Source organism: Chelmon rostratus, chromosome 20 (genome assembly GCF_017976325.1).
Source record: "Chelmon rostratus isolate fCheRos1 chromosome 20, fCheRos1.pri, whole genome shotgun sequence".
Lineage (NCBI taxonomy): Eukaryota > Metazoa > Chordata > Actinopteri > Chaetodontiformes > Chaetodontidae > Chelmon > Chelmon rostratus.
In genome coordinates, this window is record NC_055677.1 from 13,255,668 (window position 1) to 13,275,523 (window position 19,856).

Here is a 19,856-nt window from a genome sequence, read left to right on the forward strand (position 1 = left end):
AATATACGTGTGATGTATGGGGCCATTACTGTACACTGCTCAATAATAGTGGTTCACAGCAGAGGCGGGTTTGCTGCTGAAGGGTTTCAGTGTCAGTTCACCGGAAAGTTGAGCCAGGACATCTTCCTTTTCATTCATGATGTCACATCTGACATCAGCTGGAGAACTACTTGAGACATTTTGATGTCAAATATGTCACATATGAAATTGTTTTTCTCCAGCCGGTGCAGGCCGACCTCGCACTCTGCTTCGCATCCAACCCTCTGGTTCGCAATCACACACATACACACTGCTGAAGAGCAAGTGCAATTCTCCGCTGCTGGTCACCGAGAAACACAAAGCAAGCAGTTGGCAAATTTTCTCACATTGTTCGAGGTCACTTAAACGGCTGCTACTGGTTGGTTGTAATCAAATTTCAAATCTCTAATATCCTCTGCCCAGCAGTGCTGCTGCCTCAGTCACCACCCTTGCACCACTGGTGGCTGATAAAGCATTCAAACTGAAAATTGCATTGCATTAAAAAAAAACACACACACACATTCGGCTGCATTGGTATGTGTCATGACAACTCATGTCATATCCCTGTTTTACACCACTTCACCCTGGGGCCCCTGCATTTCCTGAGAACTTTCCCATCTACCAGTTGCCCTTGGACTTCCTGGGTCCCACACCCACCTGTACACCTGTCTCAGTCTGACCAGTCACACTCTGTATATACCTGCCCCCTAACACTGACTCTCTACCAGATTGCGATTGTTGCCGTTTGCCTTTGAATTCTTCTGCCTGTACCTACATCTTTACCAGAACCTGAGCCTACTGCCTGCATCTTGCTCCTGGTAATCTGATAATTACATGCAACCTGCTGCCTGTACCTGCAAGATTTTTTGTCAGCCATTGTTTCAAGTATAGTTCATTTTACTGAACCTGTTCTGGCTGTGAATCTGCATCAGGGTCTTGTTGCCTTGTAAATAAACGACTACAGTATGGTTGTGTTGCTGATGTGGGATGTAGTGAGAATTGTGATTGTGCTAAAACCACGAGGGACGATTTTACAATTCTGTAAAGACATAATGGCAACAATCATTTGAACCTCTGTCCAAACAATGTACAACTAAACATAAGAGTCAATTTATTAATTAATTTACACTGCAAGGTAATATACAAAAAAAATACACATTATTTGATTGGCCAGCACAGTGCACTGCTGAGTGATGTTGCACGGTGTTGCATCAAAAGTTTTTTGACGAACAACCTTCTCTCTTTGCCAGAGCTCAACTCCGCCGTCTTACTGAAATCAATGAGGAGGCTCCGTTTTTGAAGAAGTGCTTCCTTTGGTTTGAACATGGCTTAAAGGGGTGAATGAAAGGACATGGTGTTGGTAAGGGAAAAGGGGCTGAAGAGGACAGACAGAGCAGAAGGCATGTTAGGGTTATAGGGTTACCAGAAGTAACAGATGGGAATGAGAGAGAGACAGATAGACTGAAAAGTCCAGAGAGACGTAGAGGTTCAAAAGATCGTGCAAGTGCTGGCAAGCATTTGGAAAAGACGAACTAAAAAAAAGCAATGAGAGAAGAGAACTTTGGGCTAAAGAGCTTGATGTTAGAGGTCAGGACAGGAACAAGGGACATGATTAAAGGATGTGGGGGAGCAAAAGAAAAAAAGAAGGGACCAGAGAGGTGAGATGGGCAACTGCTGTCATAGGTTGGAGAGGAAGGGAGAGGGCTGGAAAAGGAACAGATGAGAGGTGAGAGGGGAGGAGGGGCAGCTTGACAGAGGTTAGGAGGGGGGTGAAGAGTGATATATATATATATATATATATATATATATATATATATATATATTTATATATAAAAAAGAACAGAGTCGCAGTGAAAGGTGAAAGCCGGAGGGAGAAAGGGGAAAAGCGAGAAGAGGTTGACAGAATAAAGTGGAGATGGAGGAGGAGGTTGGCGTAGGGGGACCAGAACAGGAGCATCAGCGGAAGAAAAAAAAATGGGAGGAGAAAGGGGAGGGGTGGAGAGTCGGGGGAATGTCGCTGTTCCCCCACCTGTCACACACACAGATGTTTGGGGAGGAGGGGTGGAGCAGGAGGAGGATAGGGGAGAGAACAGGGGAGCAGAGAAGGTCAAAGAAACCACCTCTGAGGAAGAGGCGAAGAATAGGAGAAAAGAAAATAACACAGAGAAAAAGATACGAGATAGGGCTCAGGACAAGGGATGGAGAACAAGTACAACCCAAGAGGAAGACACAGCGAAAGAAGCATTGAAGGAAAACAGACTAAAACTAGAGGAGCACTGACAGATTTTCTCCACAGTAGCAGTTAAAAGTCCAGAGAGTACTGCTGTTACCAAGTTTCTTTCTGGATAAGAGACAGTTAGAGTGTGTGTGTGTGTGTGGAGTGATGAACCAAGGGAAAAAACTAACAAACAAACAAAAAATCATATAACTTATTTCCTAAATGTGACAATTTGGTGCTTTCTCCTGGTTCCTTGTATTTTAAATTGAAACGTCAAAGTCGTGGACTGTTTGTTGACAGCAAGAGCAAGTTGAAGAGGCACCCCGGCTTCTGGATTTTTCTTTCCGTATTTATTGACAAAGCAATGAATGGATTGAGACACAATAACAGATGAATTAATAATTGCCCCAGTCAGACGGATCGAATGTCCTTTAATGAACATAAAAAAAGCAAAAAAAAGCAAAAAAAAAAAAAAAAAAATCCAATCAGATTTTTTCACACCAGGGAAATTCACTGGTATTGATGATATACCTCAGCAATTTATCAGCCCATTTTGCAATGGCTTAAAATCAGTCTGTAGGGAACACCTCTATCCCACATGACTACCCTACAGTCTATCCTCACAATGCATAGGAATTGGGCCCAGTTTCTGTGGAAACACCGATGCTGGCTTTTTAAAAAACAGCATGTTAGAAATCAGATTAATCTGCTACCTGCAAGCTACCCTGGTGAAACTGTCCCTGTGTGATGCCCTTCACAGGTCTGTACCGGCCAAATGGAATTCACACAGAGAGGCTCCTTCTGAGATAAAGAGAGCCAACAGAGGCCAAAAAACATGGCTGGTGTGTCTCCAAGCTTGCAAAACAAGGTTTGAGCTATCTGCGATGACACAGATAACCCCGCATTGTAGCAGGGGTAGCACAGTCGGAGTCATGCTGATACCTGTGCTGATTCTGACCACAAATATTCTCACACAAAAGCATGAGAGTGCAGATAAATGTTTATGTGTACATATGTATGCACTCAAACATGCACACACTTGCACTTCTATCCTTGTGAGGACCCTCATTGACATAGAGCATTTCCTAACCCCTTACCATAACCTTAATTATCACAACTAAATGCATAATTCTAACCTTAAAGTAATCTGAACCTAACCCCTTAAAACCAAGTTTTAACCCTCAAACAGCCCTTTGAAATTGTGAGGACCAGCCAAAATGTCTTCACCCTGTTTGTTAAAAACTTCACTTACTATTTAGCAAGTACGAGCATACACACACACACACACACACACACACACACAGAGAGAGAGAGAGAGAGAGAGAGAGGTGAAACAACAGTTGTTATGAATTGTTCAGTTTTTCAGTGGCATAAAAGCAGTTTCTGTTGGCTGCAAACAAAGTGATCATAGAAAGCTAGTTACTGCCCATTTTTCACGAAAAAACCAATAACAATGAACATACAGTAAAAGCTTCCAAAAGCCATCTTGGGTGTGTGGGGGAGGGGGCACAGATAGATGTACCACCAGCACTGTGCTGACTAAGGAAAGGCAGGGAAACATAATGTGGAGAAAATGAAACCTGGAAGTGCCCTCTGGGAACCATTGCAAAAAAAATGACTGGCATTTGAAACTGTAAACTAATGCAATCAATGTGGATATTTTTCTTGTATCACATCTCACACATCTCAATTCAAGTTGTTTGAAAAACCCTCAGCTACAGTATGTGTGATTAGGCCAGGCCACAGGCAAGGACGGGAAAGCACCCCATTGGCTGCTTTGAACTTGAATCTCTCTCAGCACGTCTCGCCGCTGTCGTTCCTTTGCTCTGTCAAATCAACTCCTTCCTCTGTTAGAGAGTACAGATGATAGAGCTCACCTAATTGGACAAGATACAGGGTTGTCAATCACTCCTGGGGAGTGCACATGAAGCACATACAGTACATTACAGTATATGCTAACAATCCACAGAGTGTGAACATCTTAGCGTGCGTGTGATGATGACTAAGATGTTTTGAACTTTTCCAGCCCAGCAGGGAAATGGAAAATAAGTACTTTAATTCACTTGCCTGACTGTGTAAATGGCTTTTACAGTACTCATGGCGGAAAATGAGTCAGACGAAGAGAAAAGTGAACAGTGGAGAAAAGCACAAGGAGCAAATGAACAACACAGAGAGATCAAACAAGTGAAAGTGACTGAGAGAGCGCAAAAAAGGAGCAAAAAATGTATACAACACGGAAGTAAAGACACGATTTCTGAGACTGAGGAACGCCGACACAGTGTGATTGTGGACGAGTGACGAACAGCCAGTGACAGGCGTGACACGCAAACAGAAGTGACAGAGGCAAAGCAGGGCATCAAACAAGAGAACATCTCTCCTCTGTCTTACTCGCAGCGTGGGAGTGTGTGTGGGCGCGCACACATAAGAGAATTTATTTCTGCGCATGCCGGTTTCCACACTTTCCTCCGTCCGCCTTTACTTTTGTGCGCTCCAGCACCCGGGAGAACGTGCGAGAGTGTGTTTATCAAAGTTGCCGCGTTTCAGACAAAGCCACATCAACAGAAAGTATAACATTTTAGTTAATTAAGATGCCGGGCCGCCGGAAAAAGGGAGCAGAGAGAAAACAGCTGGTTAGCCCTCTGCAAGTACTTCATCTTTCTGTCATGGAGCAAAGGGAGCGGATGGAGACAGAGTAATTTAATTAGGAGCGGACCGCCATTATCGATGGATGGCTGCAATGGCTAGAGACATCAAACAACTTTGCCAGATGACAGAGAGTGAAAAGCAACGCATGAGAACGGAGGGATAATCTGGTTAATTGTGCAGCAAGTCAGAGCACAGTTGTACTGCAGTACTGTGACATCCTGCGTTTGTATAAGGGGGGATGCAGCGCAACTTCTTAAAACTTTGGGAAAACTTAGAAAAGTACTGTATGTATCAGGTTGAGAATGTGAGAGAAGAAAAAATAGATAATGAGGTCTGCGAAGAAAGAAAGGAGACAGGCTGAGAAAATGGAGTGTGGGATTGAGAATGTTACTGTAGAAAATAGAAAGTGTATGGAGGGAAAATGAGATGGAGAGGGAGAAAGGGGAGACAAGGATGTGATGGAGGAGAGGGGCGAGGTGGAGCAGAGGAGAGAGAAACACAGAGGAAGAGGGATAAGCAGAGAGAGAGAGAGAGACAGAGAGGAGAAAAGAAAAGGGAATGGAATATAAAGATCAGTGGCCACGTGTTTGTGACTAGCGGCCCAATCTCATGCATGGTCACACACGCATGCCCACATGCACGAGTGCCTGCAGGGATGTTCACACACACACCATCAGTTCACCTGTTCCTCTCTCGCTTCCTTCACAAACAGAAGGTATTCATTGTTCTCCCGTGTGCCCAAAGCCCAAATCACTTTTTTTGACAAGTTTTCTATGAAGGAAGGCTACATCAAAACAGCCCATTATAAAGCACAGATTCTATTGTGGCAGAGGTAATAAGATGCACCTGCATGGAAACTTGATTGATGCTTTTTTTTGTGGTTGCATAAGACTTGATTTCCCTCTGTAAAATCTGATGCCACATTTCAGTATTTGCACAGTTTTGGCTCATATACATGACTGTCCATCAGTAATCTTCAGCTCATTGTTCCTTTTGTCCATTTCAGGCTGTTTTCATTCTTCCAGGAATGCCTTTTTCACGATGTCTCTTTCCAGGGCGCCAGTCTTTAGGTGCAGATCACAGCTCATGTGGTTGCTGTGTGACTGCTGAAAACCTGTTTGGAGCTCATCGCTCTTCTGCTGAAGCAGAGTTCTACAAACCTTTCCTGCCACACAACCTTGTGATTGGGTCCAAAGATTCTTAAAGGGGTATTCCACCATTTTTACATGCCAAAGTCAATTTACTAGTCATAGGAAGTATTACTCGGCAGTTGTATAATGTCTTCCGTGGCCTGGGAAGAGCTTTGCCAAGTCCAAGAAAATTAGAAGAAAATTACTGACCTTACTTGAGGAATATCAGGCTGGGTTTGGATGCCACAAATTTTGGAGGCTTGGAGTTTGAAACGCATGGGTGTTTGCCAGGCATGGAAGGTCTAAAATGCTATTAAAAGATGCTACTGAGTTGTATCAGGGGAAGTGTTCTTGTCCAGGGTTTTTGGAGCTTGATGCATACTGTGAATAAAGTATCTTCGCCTCTGCAGCATTAATTTTGGCCATTCTGTTGTTGAGCAGTCGCTCAAGCTTGAACCTCCTGATCCTATGAGGTTGAGAAACTCTGAGTTTAAGATGTGAGGAAAAGACCCTACATGGTATTAACTGTCATCTCTCCTTTCTGTGTCTGTGTCTAACTCTTCCCCCCTCCCTCTGTCCAAATAGACCAAAGGGTTCTGGCTGTAAGGGAGCGGGCTCACCTTTGCCTCTGTCTGACACTCCTGAGATGTGCAGGGTCTCAAACATGAACCAGCGCCGAGGAGAGACAGTGAGGGGGCGGGAGAATGTATATTTGAGGCAGAGCACAGGAAGAGGAGTGATGGCGGGAGAAAGGGGAAAAGATGAGCGAATTAAAAGGAAATGAAGAGACAGAAGAAGAAGAAAGAAAGAGAGGGAACAGACGGATGTAAAAAAAAGAAGAAATGGTGGACAAGAGAGCGGAAAAAAGGGAAGATTGAGAAAGATGGTGAGAATGAGATATTAACAGATAGATACAGGAAATGAGTGGAAAGGGGCACAGAGACAAATAAAATGTCACAGTCTTTTATCAGACTGTTCTGTCTTCAAAACCCGAGGCAGAAGCTCTCCCTGCTTGATTTATCCGACTGCAAAAATAATAATGGAAATAAAAATCCAGCTCATACAGCTAATGTAATGATAGACTACAGCAACCAACGATCAGACTGAGCTGGTCTTACATAACACGCCATGATGTCACTTTATAAATAACACGTTGCATAGAGTAACAGCTTGCAAGTGATTTTGTTTTCCAGAGACAAAATGCATTTAGCATTATGATGATGAGTCTGTTGGTAAATAATGTGTTTAGGTTTCAAGAGCCAGACATGGGGCATTTAGCAAGCTCCCTCTTCCAAATAAACGCATAAATAAAACACTGTGCACAAGCTTATTCCTGTTTATGCATTTACACACACACACACACACACACACACACACACACACTCACGGATAGAGAACAAGCAGGGTATGAGGGGCCTGGTGACTGACCGGACCACAGCAGACAGCCGCCTGCCAGAAAATCGTTACAGCATCACTTCACCTCTCTCTTTCACGCACACACACAGGGACATGCACCTAGAAATGGATATACATACAGACACTCACGCCCAAACACACGCATGCCTGTAGCCTAAAACTCTAATAGCTGTCAGCATTCACAACACAAGTTTAATATGAGTGGTGTGTCCCATTGATTTTGTGCCTCCCCTGTTCCAAAGCACTGGGAGAGCGCAGTCGAGTGGCTTATCAGCACACGCGAATGGCAGCGACGGCACTGACGGCTGCCAAACGCAGGTGCTTGGAGGGACCCCTCCTCGTGGCGTGACCGTGTGGGCGTGAGGTTGCCATCCTGCTTGTTTTTGTGTGTGTTGAGTGTGAGCAGTGCCACGCTGCTGTTGCTGTTTTTGTTTTCATGAATAAATGTGCCAGCGTGTGGGCACAATCCTGTTTTTGTCAATGCAAATGCTTTGAGATTTTTGAGAAAGTTTGGGTATTCAATGTGTCGACTTTGCAGGCTTGATTGGCCTTTAGCTGGTTTTCTCATGCAGAGTGTGTCGTGTGTCTGCAGATATTTTGCCGCCATTCGAAACATGCAACACGTGCTCCGTATCCGCTTGCTTGTCTGTTTGAATGTGATTGTGTGTACGTTTGTGCTCCATGGTGTCTGCGTTTCTGCTTTGTGCTATAACGTGTTTTATATTCTGTGTAAGAAAATAACTGCTGATTACAATTTGGAGCAGCATCTTCCTTTGCAGCAGATAAAATGAGATTCGGTTTCAAGAAAACAGAAGTTGATTTTATGACACATTTCTAATCCTCCTGGAGAAGTTACGAAGCAACTTAATCGTCCCTTCCAGCTGAACTTCTTTGCCTTGCTTTTTCTCCTCTAATTTTAGATTCCATCCTCGTCATATGCTTTATGCTAACGAGGTGATGAACTCATCATCCGAGCACAGTGACATTCTCTGGAGGACACCAAAACATTGAGGATGACATGAAACTTTATGTCCTTTTCCCTCATTTCTACCACTACTTTGACACTTGTCTCAGCATGTATCCATTATGGGACATTTAAATGCACATGTGATAGAGTTTGTCAATTTGTTTTTGAAAAAATAGGCAGTAAATGGGGGGCACTGGGGCATTTTGGCTGCTCTGTTTCTGAATCTAAGTTTTGCCATTAAATCAACTCTTTTGACACTTTAACTTGTCCTGCCAGTTTGTGGCTACATGCTACCTATATTATCCTCTAGCCCAGGCAAAAACTTCCATTGCAATAGCATCTCCAGATCAGCTCATTGTTATACCTGCCGAGAGTTTCCTTCTCTTGCTCGCTCCAGCACTCCTGGAACCGGCTAACAGCTCAACTTTGCCGTCCTGCTATTGGAGGGAGCCTTTCAGTCTCTGCCTGCCACATTGCTGCCCATCATTGCTATCGCTGGGTAGTGTTGCTGCTGTTTACAGGAACAACCACCATTTCTAGTCCTGCTGCTCATTCTTCCAAACACCTTGCCTTCAAACTCTCTGGTCCCACTCTTTTGGTCACTGCCAAGATGCAGCAGTCCAACTTTATGGTGGGTATGAGAAACTCCACTTGTGGTCTGGATCCCATCTCATCCAATCTTGCTAAGGACTGTCTCTCAGCTATTTCCTCACTAATCAAAGAAGTCATTAACTCCTCCTTCAGCTCTGGTTCTGTACCCCAAACATCCAAACTGGCTGCTTTCACCCCCATCCACAAAAAATGGCAAAACATGAGTAGTTTCCAGCCCATCTCCAATCTCCCCTTCCTGTCAGAAATACTTCCCGACTCAAAGTACACCTCGTCTCCAATAATCTATTCAGACTCTATTCAATTCAATCTGGTGTCTGCTCATAGCACAGCACAGACACAACGCTCCTCAAAAGTCACCAACGAGCATCCTTATCCTCCTTGACCTCACTGCAACTTTTGACACTATATACCGCCGCATTCTTCTCTCTTGCCATGAATCTTCCCTCAACATCTCAACATAAAACAACTTCTGCCTCATCTCCACCCTGTCTCCCTTGCAACCTTGGAGTTAGTTTCGAAAACGTCTCCTTGAAACAGCACGTGATCAAATGACCAGGACTGCCTCCTTCCACCTAAAAAACATAGATCCCAATTTCCTGTTTCCACCACTCAGGACCAAGGACCAGACCTGGGCTGACAGAGACTTTCTCCATATCCACCCCCTCCTTCTGGAACTCTCCCCAAACACATCTGAGGCTGCAGCCATCTGTCCACGTACAAATCATTTTCAAAGCTGTTGTGTGTTATATAGCACTATGAATGTGCTTTTTTTATGGTCATTCTAAATTATGCAAAGTGTCTTTGAGCACTCTGAATAGCATTCTGTAAACGAAATGATTCTTCTTATTATTGTTATCATCATCATTACCATTTGAATATGATTGTTATTGTTGTTATTATCTCAGAGGTGGTCAAACTATCATATAATGTCCTTTCAGTCACTGAAAATTGAAGATGTATGAGAACTAGCTCTCACTGGAACATGTTGGGTTCTAATTACATGTCAGAACTGGCAGGAAGTGAAAGAGGGGGAGAGAGCTGGCTGAGTCGTTCTGTTTCTGGCAATGAGAGGATTCAATGCTAAGCAGTACAGAAACAGTAAAATGTCTATGGATATATTCAAGCCAAAGGGTTTCACTATTGTATTTTTAGATTTTGGAGGTTAGTCTGGGTAATGAATCTTGTAATTCTTTCTCAGACGAGAGAAAATCTGCCCTGGGGTCTTAAAATGTAGAAATATATATATATATATATATATATTTTTTTTTAGCCCAAACTGATGGAAAACATTTTCTTTAATGACTTACACCATCTACACACTGATGGATCAATCTGCCTTATTCAGACATGCATGTTCCATCAAAGTATCCTTCACAAATACGATCTTAGAATAACTTATTTGGACCTTGTGTTAGTTCATTTAGCACTGTATCTATAAATCACTGTAGCTTTTTTTATATAACAACAATCCCCAAGGAACTGGATTTCTATGCTTTAACCATTGTATATTCCCCAAAGACTTCCATCCTTGAGGAGATTGATTAAAAGAAAGTATGTGGGGAAAGAATGCACAAGCTGTATATTTACACTCATCCATTATCACTGACATTGACAAGTTTTTTTTTTTTCTTCCGTCTTTGCTTGTTTCTGGGTGTCATTGTTAAAGGAGGGGCAGTCCTGTCCTCTCTCAGAAAAAATTCTATTGGTATGATTAAACACACCAGATTACCTTGGCTTTATTTGCCAGCTCGGAGCTCTGTTGCCTCAGCTGTAGTGTGACTATATTAGATGGAAAAGTATGAATTATTAATTGTATAAACATAGAGGGGTGTAATTGTCTGGCCCTATCTCTCTCTGCTGTGGACTGATGTGGAAATGAGCTCCAGTCTGAGTCACTGAGATAATGACTGGAGCTGAGGGAGGGACAGAAAAAGGGAAGGAAGAAACATAGAGGAGAAGTGAGATGAAATATAGAAACGGAAGAGAGGAGGAGGACGGTGAGAGCAGCTGTGCAGCACAATGAAGTGTGCCACTCTATGAAGGCTTGGGCATTTACCTCTCTGTGTGTCATCTGTCGAATCATTCATAAGGGCGTATGTACATGCACCTGAATTAGACATTTACTTTTTCCTCTGTCCACATCATTTCTGTACAGTACACACATCCCTCTGCACATCAGCAGGTGGTTTTTCTGTGTGTGTGTGTGTGTGTGTGTGTGTGTGTGTGTGTGTGCTCATGTGTTTACCTCCTCTCCTGTTCAGCTTGGCATATCCAGGCGCATATCCATTGGAGAAGACGGACGAGCTGGTGAAGGCTGTGTGGGCCAAAGGGGAGGCGAGAGCCTCGTCACACTTCTCTGCGGGGAGAGGAGGAATATGAAGACCAAGAGAGAGAGAAGCAGGAGAAAAGAGAAAGGAGAAGAGAGGGAAAGAATGAAGGGAAGAACAAGAGAAAATGGTGAAAATTTGTATATTTCACATTAATTAAAGAATATGTTCACAAAGTAGTTCTCAGCAATTCTAAATTACAACACTGTCATTAGTTGTTAAATGAATTACTTTAAGGAAAATTTCTCCTTAACTCAATTCAAGCACTCTCTGCCAGAAAATCCTGTATTTTTCACCTGTTTCACTCACTTCATTGTCTAAAAAAGACTTGCTCACAAGAGAAAAAGCACAGGTATAGCTGGAGGTTGAGGGAAGCTGTTTGCAGGTCAAGAACCAAGCCAGGTCATGCAGACTTCAACCGCTGAGGCTTTCGAAATATTGTTAAGTTCACTGAGTGCACTGCAAAATATCCACCATAACAAGCAACCTGGCCTTGACCAGATGCAGATGCATATCTGATTTAGAGGAACGGAGACTCATGTGAAATAAGTTAAACACTGAATTGCCCAAGTCCCATCACATCACATTTGACCATGAAGTGTCTTATTTTGCCTTGACAATGCAGCTATAGTTAGGCAGAGGGTACATAGATTTATGTAATGCTATCACCACGTGACTATGTTCCCACACAAGCACTAAGTGAGTGTGTTAATCAGATCAATGATTGGATGCACCAAAATTTTCTCCTGTTAAAAAAAGATAAAACTGAAATGAATGCGTATTGACCCAGCCACTAACACAAACCAGACCAGAAATCTTGCAGCCCTGGAAACAGACCTAAATTTTACCACCCATAAGATCACACACAAGAACAATCACAAAATCAGCGTACTATCACCTTCAGAATATATCAAGAACGAAAGGATTTATCTCTCAGCAGGATTTACAAAAATTGCCCATGCATTTGTCTTCAGTAGACCGACTCCTGCAACGCCGTCTTCACAGGTCTCTCTAAAAGGTCGATTAGACAGCTGCAGCTGATTCAAAACTCTGCTGCTGGAGTCCTCACCAAGACCAGGAGAGTGGATCACATCGCTCCACATCTCAGATCTTTACGCTGTTTGTCAAAGACAAAAAAGGAGTTTCAAATATATCTATTTGTTTATAAAGCACTGAATGGTGTGGTGCTCTGAACCGTCCAGACCTCTTAAATCAATCAAAATGTCTGTTTATTGTCCCCAGAGTCAAAAACCAACATGGACAAGCAGTATTCAGTTTTTATGTGTTTTTATATGTATCTCTAACAAACGCCCACCCTCACTTCTTTTACTCAGTTAATTTGGGTCTATTCATTCTCATACTAAACCGTCATTTTTTTATTTTTTTTATTTATTGATTTCAGTCTTCTATTTGACTTTGTTTACAACCTTTTTACATCCTGTTTTATTATCTTTTTTTATTGTCTTGTTTTTCTTTCATAGCTTGTCTTAATGCTTTTATTCTTTGCCTCGATTCACATATTGTCATTTCATAAATTCCATAGCAAGTGAAATTAGGAATTAATACGAATATAGTCTAAGAAAGAGAAAAATAGTGTACACTAAAGCCCTGAATAGTCTTTTCAGTGATGTTTGGGACAGTTTGGGGACTCTGGTTTTGGTATCAAGGTGAGGCTAGTTCTGCTGCACACCTGATCAATCAATCAATCTCATGCTTGGTTGTGCAATGTAGGTGTCAGGTGGCAAAATCTTCGCGAAAATCACTCATTCCTTTAATAAAAAAGGTGAACATTTGAATACAACAGCTTTACGAGCTGCGCTGCACATAATCTTGAATGTAATCATGCAGACGTGAGTCCAGATACACATTTCCACCTGAACACTGGACCCAGTGACCTGAGGTAGTGAAGGAAAATAGTTAGAGAGACCGGCGCTGTAGTGCTGCCCAGTCCAAGCTGACCTCAATATCAGCTCGCAACTCCTAGCACTCTCAAAAGAAATGCAAGAAAGCGACTACAGCGGTAGTATAAGACACACAAAGGTAGCAAAGAAATACACAAATATATATTCCTGACAAACACACACACACACACACACACAGTCAGGAAGTTGTTTTCCTTCCTTTCTCTCAATTCGCCCCTTTCACGCGCTCATACACACAAACACACTCTTTCAGTACATTAGGTTTCACGCAGAGGGAAATTGTGAATGGTCTGTCAGGCCAGGTAGAGGCAGTCAATAGTTCTCTGTCATGCCCCACCGTGCAAGTGTGTGTGTGTTTGAGTGTGTATGAGATTCAGAAAAAAACAGAATTGCTTGTGCATGTGTGTTCAGTATCTGTGCGTGCAGCACACTGAGTGAAAGTCAAAGCCATGCTACAGTCTTGGGCTGTTGGTTTGTTAGACACATTAAGCTGTGTCACAGGTGGAAACAGAGAAAAAAATAGCATCATCAAAGCCTGATAATGTATGAGTGTGTGTGTGTGTGTGTGTGTGTTTCTGTATTGAAGGGGAAACGGTCTGCAGTCTCCCTCCTGGCGTGTAAGAGAGGTCCATATGTTACATCACTTCCTGTTTTGACAGCAGACACACAAAAATGTTCTCCTTAATGAACACACAAAAAAAGTAATGAGGTCTCTGGCTCATTGACCTTGCAGTGGGGTAGCTGCAAAATCCACTGCCAAGCATGAGGTAGCTGGCTCACCACCACAGACATGAGCAGTGGTACACATTAGAGAAATGTGGTTAGACAGTGTAAACTTATCAAAAATTATACTTGCACCCACTTGGGCTGTGAGTATATATATGAGCACATGAGGGGTTATATTCACACCTTTACACATGCTCTTAACAGGGAGGGACGTCTAATTCTTATGGGAGAAGGCAGCCTGGCTCTCATATGCCTTGCAAAGGAGCGTGATGCTTTTAAAAGGACTTAGATGAGCAGATGTCATTGGATGTGACTCGTGCCAGCACAAATAGCGGTGTGTTCCTGCTTATCTCGTTTCGCAACCACGCCATAGGTGCACCTCTCTTGCGGCAGCATCTGGTCACGAATTTGGGAGAGATCCTCCTTGGCTTGCGCATACACACACATGCATCCATACATTAATCCCCCCTCGCTGATCCGCAGAGACACAAACAGATGCAGTCATATACAGGCTGCCTCTTATTCATTCACTCACATGTGCACACACGATGCCTTCCCTGCAGCTTCAGCCTCAAGAGTGTCTCTGCAGGTTTCTCAATGACTTCTTCCAGCTGTACATGAACATGCTTTGTCGGTCACACACACATGGAAAGACAGAGAACTGCAAAAAAATAAGGGCTGGCAGGGAGGGAATGAATAGATCGGGAGAGGGGAGTTAATGGAGAAAGTGGATTTTAAAGGAATTGAGGAGTGGAGAAATATATAGCACATTTCTTCAGTGCCTCCAGTTATTTCCTCAGAGCCCCCTTAACTCTCTTATGGGGGCAAAACTGCTACGTGAAAGGACTTCAGTGATCGGATAATAAAAAATGATACCTGTAATCAGATGGCTAATACGCCCTTTCAAGATATACTTTAGGAAAAAAAAAAAATAATGCGGCATATCACCGGCTGGATTAAGTGCAAACACATGCTTGGGTGAAAATCTGTTTTTGCCTGTGAAATCAGAAACCTGAGTATACCCTGCTATTATCACATAAACCTCTTGAAACTGAGGTTTAACAGTCTCTAATTGTGATAATGGCGTTCCCTCCCGAGGCAATGTTACCATATTACTGGATTTGTTTACAAAACAACTGATTAAATTTAAATATAGTCTTCCATTCAGCTTGCGTTGATTCTGCATGTGCAGCTCTGTGCAGCATCCGTTGACAACAGCTGATCCAAAAAAACCTGCAGGTTTGTCTGACAGCAGTAATCAAGCGAAACTCTTCATCCTACTCGCACCCTTGTCTGTGCAACTTATGTATTCTATATTCTGTTCTTAATGGTTGCGCTGATTCCCCGGTCATCTTAATAATAACACATATGATAGCACCCATTGCCTTGTGCATTGCATGGTTTATTCAGTATTTAAATGAGATGTCTGCTGGCTTCTGTTCGGCACTTTATACCCCCTGAGGGCAATCAATTTGACTCTCAGTTCAATCTTGAGCACGCTGCTTGGATTCATGCGTGGACCAATGACAAATAGAGCGACAACACTTGTGCATCACATCGCATGTGTGAATATAAGAAGATGTTTAGCCTGTTAAGATTTACTTGGTTTTGGCTAAATTTAAATGCAATGTTCATAAAATGTTTCATTTCCATATTAAAACCAGCAGAACTAAGTCTGTAGTTAGAATATATATAGCTATATAAAAGCTGGATTGTAGCTTTGGCCTTTGATGTACAATAGCCCATTATAATTCAGATTTGTTACATTATTCAAAGACAAGGCAGGAATCTCAGTACTTTTCCCACAATGAAACTTAATTGCTTCAAAATCTCAGCAGTTAACTGCTTTAGTACTGTGCTGAGTGCATACAGAGTCCATTGCATTGTCATATTTCACTTATTCGGTTTCTAAATGGAAAACCTGAGTGTAGCCATAACAGATGAAACTAGCAAGCAAAACTTTTAAGGAAGAAGACTAATCATGTCTTACGACAAACTTGAGTATGGGGCCTTTTCTGGACTGGACTTTTCCAGCAGCATCAGCAGTGTTTTGGGTCTATGGGGAGAGTGAATACTAAAGTCTATCTAACACTGTGGCAGAGTTCATCATTGCAATTGCTCGGAAAGTATTCAAGCCGTCAAACCTGAAGCATTTTGATGATGAACGCAGGGCTGCTTGATTATGATAAAAATTATAATCACGATTATTTTTGTCAATATTGAGATCATGATTATTAACCACAATTACTCAGTGACTTTGGAAACATCGTGCATTATTGAACTTTAAAAAAAACCCCTTGCTTTTGAACAAATTTCCTTAAATATAATTCAACTGAAAAACCAAATAATAAACGTCTCTTAATGATGCCCTTCTAATGACCACATCAAAATCCAAGCGCAAAATCCAGGGTTTTAGCAAACAATGGCTCACTTGATGCAGTGAGCTGAACAAAATGTGCCACAGCCTGGCTGAGAGTGGATTTGGGTTTTTATGACGGGGTAAAAAGTGCAGTGCTGCACAGGAAAGGGGTGACATGGCCTCGCTCGTGGCTTTGGTAGATTGAGGAGCTTGGGCCTGTGTTTGACATTTGAATGAAAACAATTTGATGATTAGGGAGCGGTACAGGGTTCCCAACACAGGTATTCTGTTGTGCATTTATCCTTGATACTAATTCATCTTTGAAAAAGATCTAGGTTCAACACCATTGATAATTCACTGATACAGTACAGCCACCTGCTGCAGCACACAAACTGTACTCCTGTAATACTAAGGAAAATAGATTGTGAGCATATATAAATTAAGTAGTGGAATGAAGACCCACGTGCACACCTACACAAAAGCACACACAAGGTCCACGTTTATAAAACATGCGTGTGGTTGCTAAGTGTCACATGTGACCAGCACCTGGTTTGTGAAAACAGATCAAGAACACATTCATGAATGGAAACAACACGGTCGTACGCTCAGGACTCGAGTGTGCGACCGTAGCTGCTGATATTTGCCCATGTCTCAAGTGCAAAGTAGGGCTCTGTATGTTTAGGTACTTTAGGGCAAGCAAATGACTACAATATCCAAGTGCAAATGTCAGCCTATTCCCTGGAGAGCAAGAGACAGATAGTTGTACGAATGATGGCATGATAAAAGAGGAGGAACATGTAGGGGAAGTGTGGGAGGCTGGGTAAGATAAAATGAGAAAAAAAGAAAAAGAGAAAGAAGACAGGAGGTGAAAGCAAAGAAAAATGGCTGCCTACCAAAGCCTTCTTAGTGACATTTCCAGATAGGTAAATAACTAGGAGGTGGGGGGAAAAAAGCAACCGCGAGATGTGTCAGCCTGCTGCCACTGTTTGGGAGCAGAGCCACGGATAGACAGGGTTTGGCCAGCTTGTTCAAAGGGCTTTACATCTGTGCCACATCTCTGGAGCTAAAGGGAGCTGGATACAAATAGAGCATAATACATTCAGGGCGAAATTCATGACATCCTAAAGATCAGTTGGCGTAAAATCACAGCCGCTGCTGCCACAAAACTAAATTTTGGCATCTAGAATGTGGCATAATAACACAGAAAGCAGCCAGGCCCATCTCCTTTAATGAATTGTTGTACCTGCCACCCTGGCCATTCGGGAAAATATCCCCAACAGAGACAGTTTACAAGTACTTAGCACAAAGGCCAAACATACTGCATATTATAAAGATCACCAGATTAAAAAAAAAAAAAAAAGATATTTGGAGGGATTTCTTAAGCAAGTCTGCTAAACTCCCACCTTTTGCATATGTGTTTTAACAATGAGGTCAGTAAGCCAGTCAGCCGATGATGAACACTCAGTGTTCTTTGCCAGACTACACAAAAAATCTGCCGCTTGTATTTAATGACTGTGAAACCGCTGTGTGTGGGGTTTTAGTATGGTGCTGTCGAGGCTGTCCTCTCAACAACGCTGAATGCTGAGGTTCTGGGACTTGGGGGCTTCTTCTGGACTCAAGTCATGAACGCAGTGGAAGCCGTCAAAAGTGCCAGCAGCTGCACGGAGATGCCGTCTGACTCTCCAAACTGCCAGCGAGCGTGAGAGTCTCCGTCTGTGCACGCCTTTGCTCTCTGGCGTGGCTGGGAGCAGCCTGGGCCTCTGCTTTGCGTTTTCCATTTTTGCCCACATCACTCACGTTTCAGATTGACAAAGTCCATCTGGAGCAGACTGAGAGATGGTCTTTAACTAAATTGTGTTTGCTGCAGTAGAAGCTTCCTGCAATGACCTCATTTCTTCTGTAATATTTATAAACTCAATATAGTCCATCTCAGTTATTTTTGTCTGACGATCTCCATCAGCCTAGGAGAGGTTTTAGCCTGCAGGAGGAGATGGAGGGATGGACTGCTGCAGCTGAATCTGCAGGCAGAAGGCAGTTTTTTAGTGAGTGCTCAGTTTTGATTACAATTGGAAATATATGACTGCCTACAAAAAATACTGTTGTCAACAAACCATTAACAGCAGAAACTATTTCTTTTCAGTTGCATCAGAAAACTGACACCCTCTGACTGTTACACAGGACACATATGTACAGTCTGTGCTTAATGACCATTCCTTTCTTGTTTAATTGTCTTGTAACTGCCTTGGTCAACATCCATGCACAGCCCTCAAAGCTGGCAAATGAAAGAAACTCCAATTCAAAACACAGCTTTCGAAAAAACTCGCTGAAGTTGCTCTCCTTTTTCACGGGGTCACAGAAAAAGAGTTTAAAAACCGGTCAAATGGCCACTCGCTAATTAGCAAGCAGTTACCTACTGTATGTGTGTTGTCCCGTACACCTGGAAATGCGTGACAGCAGGTCCCTGGTGGGCTTCACAAAGAGGTATAGGACACAAATTAACAGATGTTCCGCAGCATAGAAAAGGCCTCGGTAATTGGCATTACAGATGGTTGTTCCTACAGTACCATTTGCCAGTATCTGCACTCTAAAACAAAAATTGTGAAGTAAACACCAGTAAGACATGTGATGTGATACGCACGGACACTTGGGCAATGTGGTTGCTGTAAATATTTATTGATAACAGAAAGCTTAAAGTTTCCCTCTGTAGTTTATGACCTCTAGCAGTGCTACAGAGTTTTCTATGTGTGGCTCGCTGGTTTGTTTGTCTCCTGCACGCTCACAGGGACACACATGCACGTGCATGTAGGTGAAGTGGAAGACAGTCCTGCCAATGGTTTCTCATTATTCCCCTAAAGCTACAGGTGGCAGCAACACACCAAAATGTGCTGCAATGTACCAACAAAGACTGCAAGCTATAAAACATGAACATAAACAATACTGGATTTTATATACTTAAGAATTGACCTTGCAAATGTTTTATGAGGCAGGGAATGCATCGAGCACATCTGTTAGACCTCAAGCACACACTCAATGCACTTCGGGGAGTGACACTGAACACAACTTTTGTTTGTTTATAAGAAAACTCCACAGGGTACCTCTGACTTGAATGTCAGCTGCCAAACTACACTGCATTGCATAAAAGGAATCAAGCGGTCCCATCTTGTATTCAAACGAAGTTCCCACAGCCCTGGAACATATCACAGTCCAACAAGGATCAGATACGTAGTCACAAAGCAGCCTGAAGCTCACTTCTCAAATGAAAGGAAGCACATTTAAGCACACTATAAAAGATGCAACAGTGAGTGCATCACTGTGCTCACTGCCTCACTGATCGATAGTCAAATGCTTAGCGACACCAAAAGAAGTGAAAACAGAAACATTACATTCATTCTATATTCATTTTTGCTGATGCCTTGGTGGCAACAACACTGTTTATTTGTGATTATGGGCTATGCTCTGACTTACATTCAAATTTGGTTAAAAACAAACAAAAAGCAACCATTAATTCATATTGG

At 42.6% G+C, this 19,856-nt stretch overlaps 1 protein-coding gene across 1 annotated transcript in view; it reads right to left on the reverse strand.

The window, feature by feature from the left end:
* cntnap2a (contactin associated protein 2a) overlaps positions 1-19,856 on the reverse strand; it is a 314,113-nt gene that overhangs the window by 176,646 nt on the left and 117,611 nt on the right. Inside the window, exon 2 of the mRNA XM_041961168.1 lies at positions 11,253-11,363. Within this exon, the coding sequence (XP_041817102.1) occupies positions 11,253-11,363 (111 nt within the window). The remainder of the gene's footprint in view (positions 1-11,252; positions 11,364-19,856) is intronic.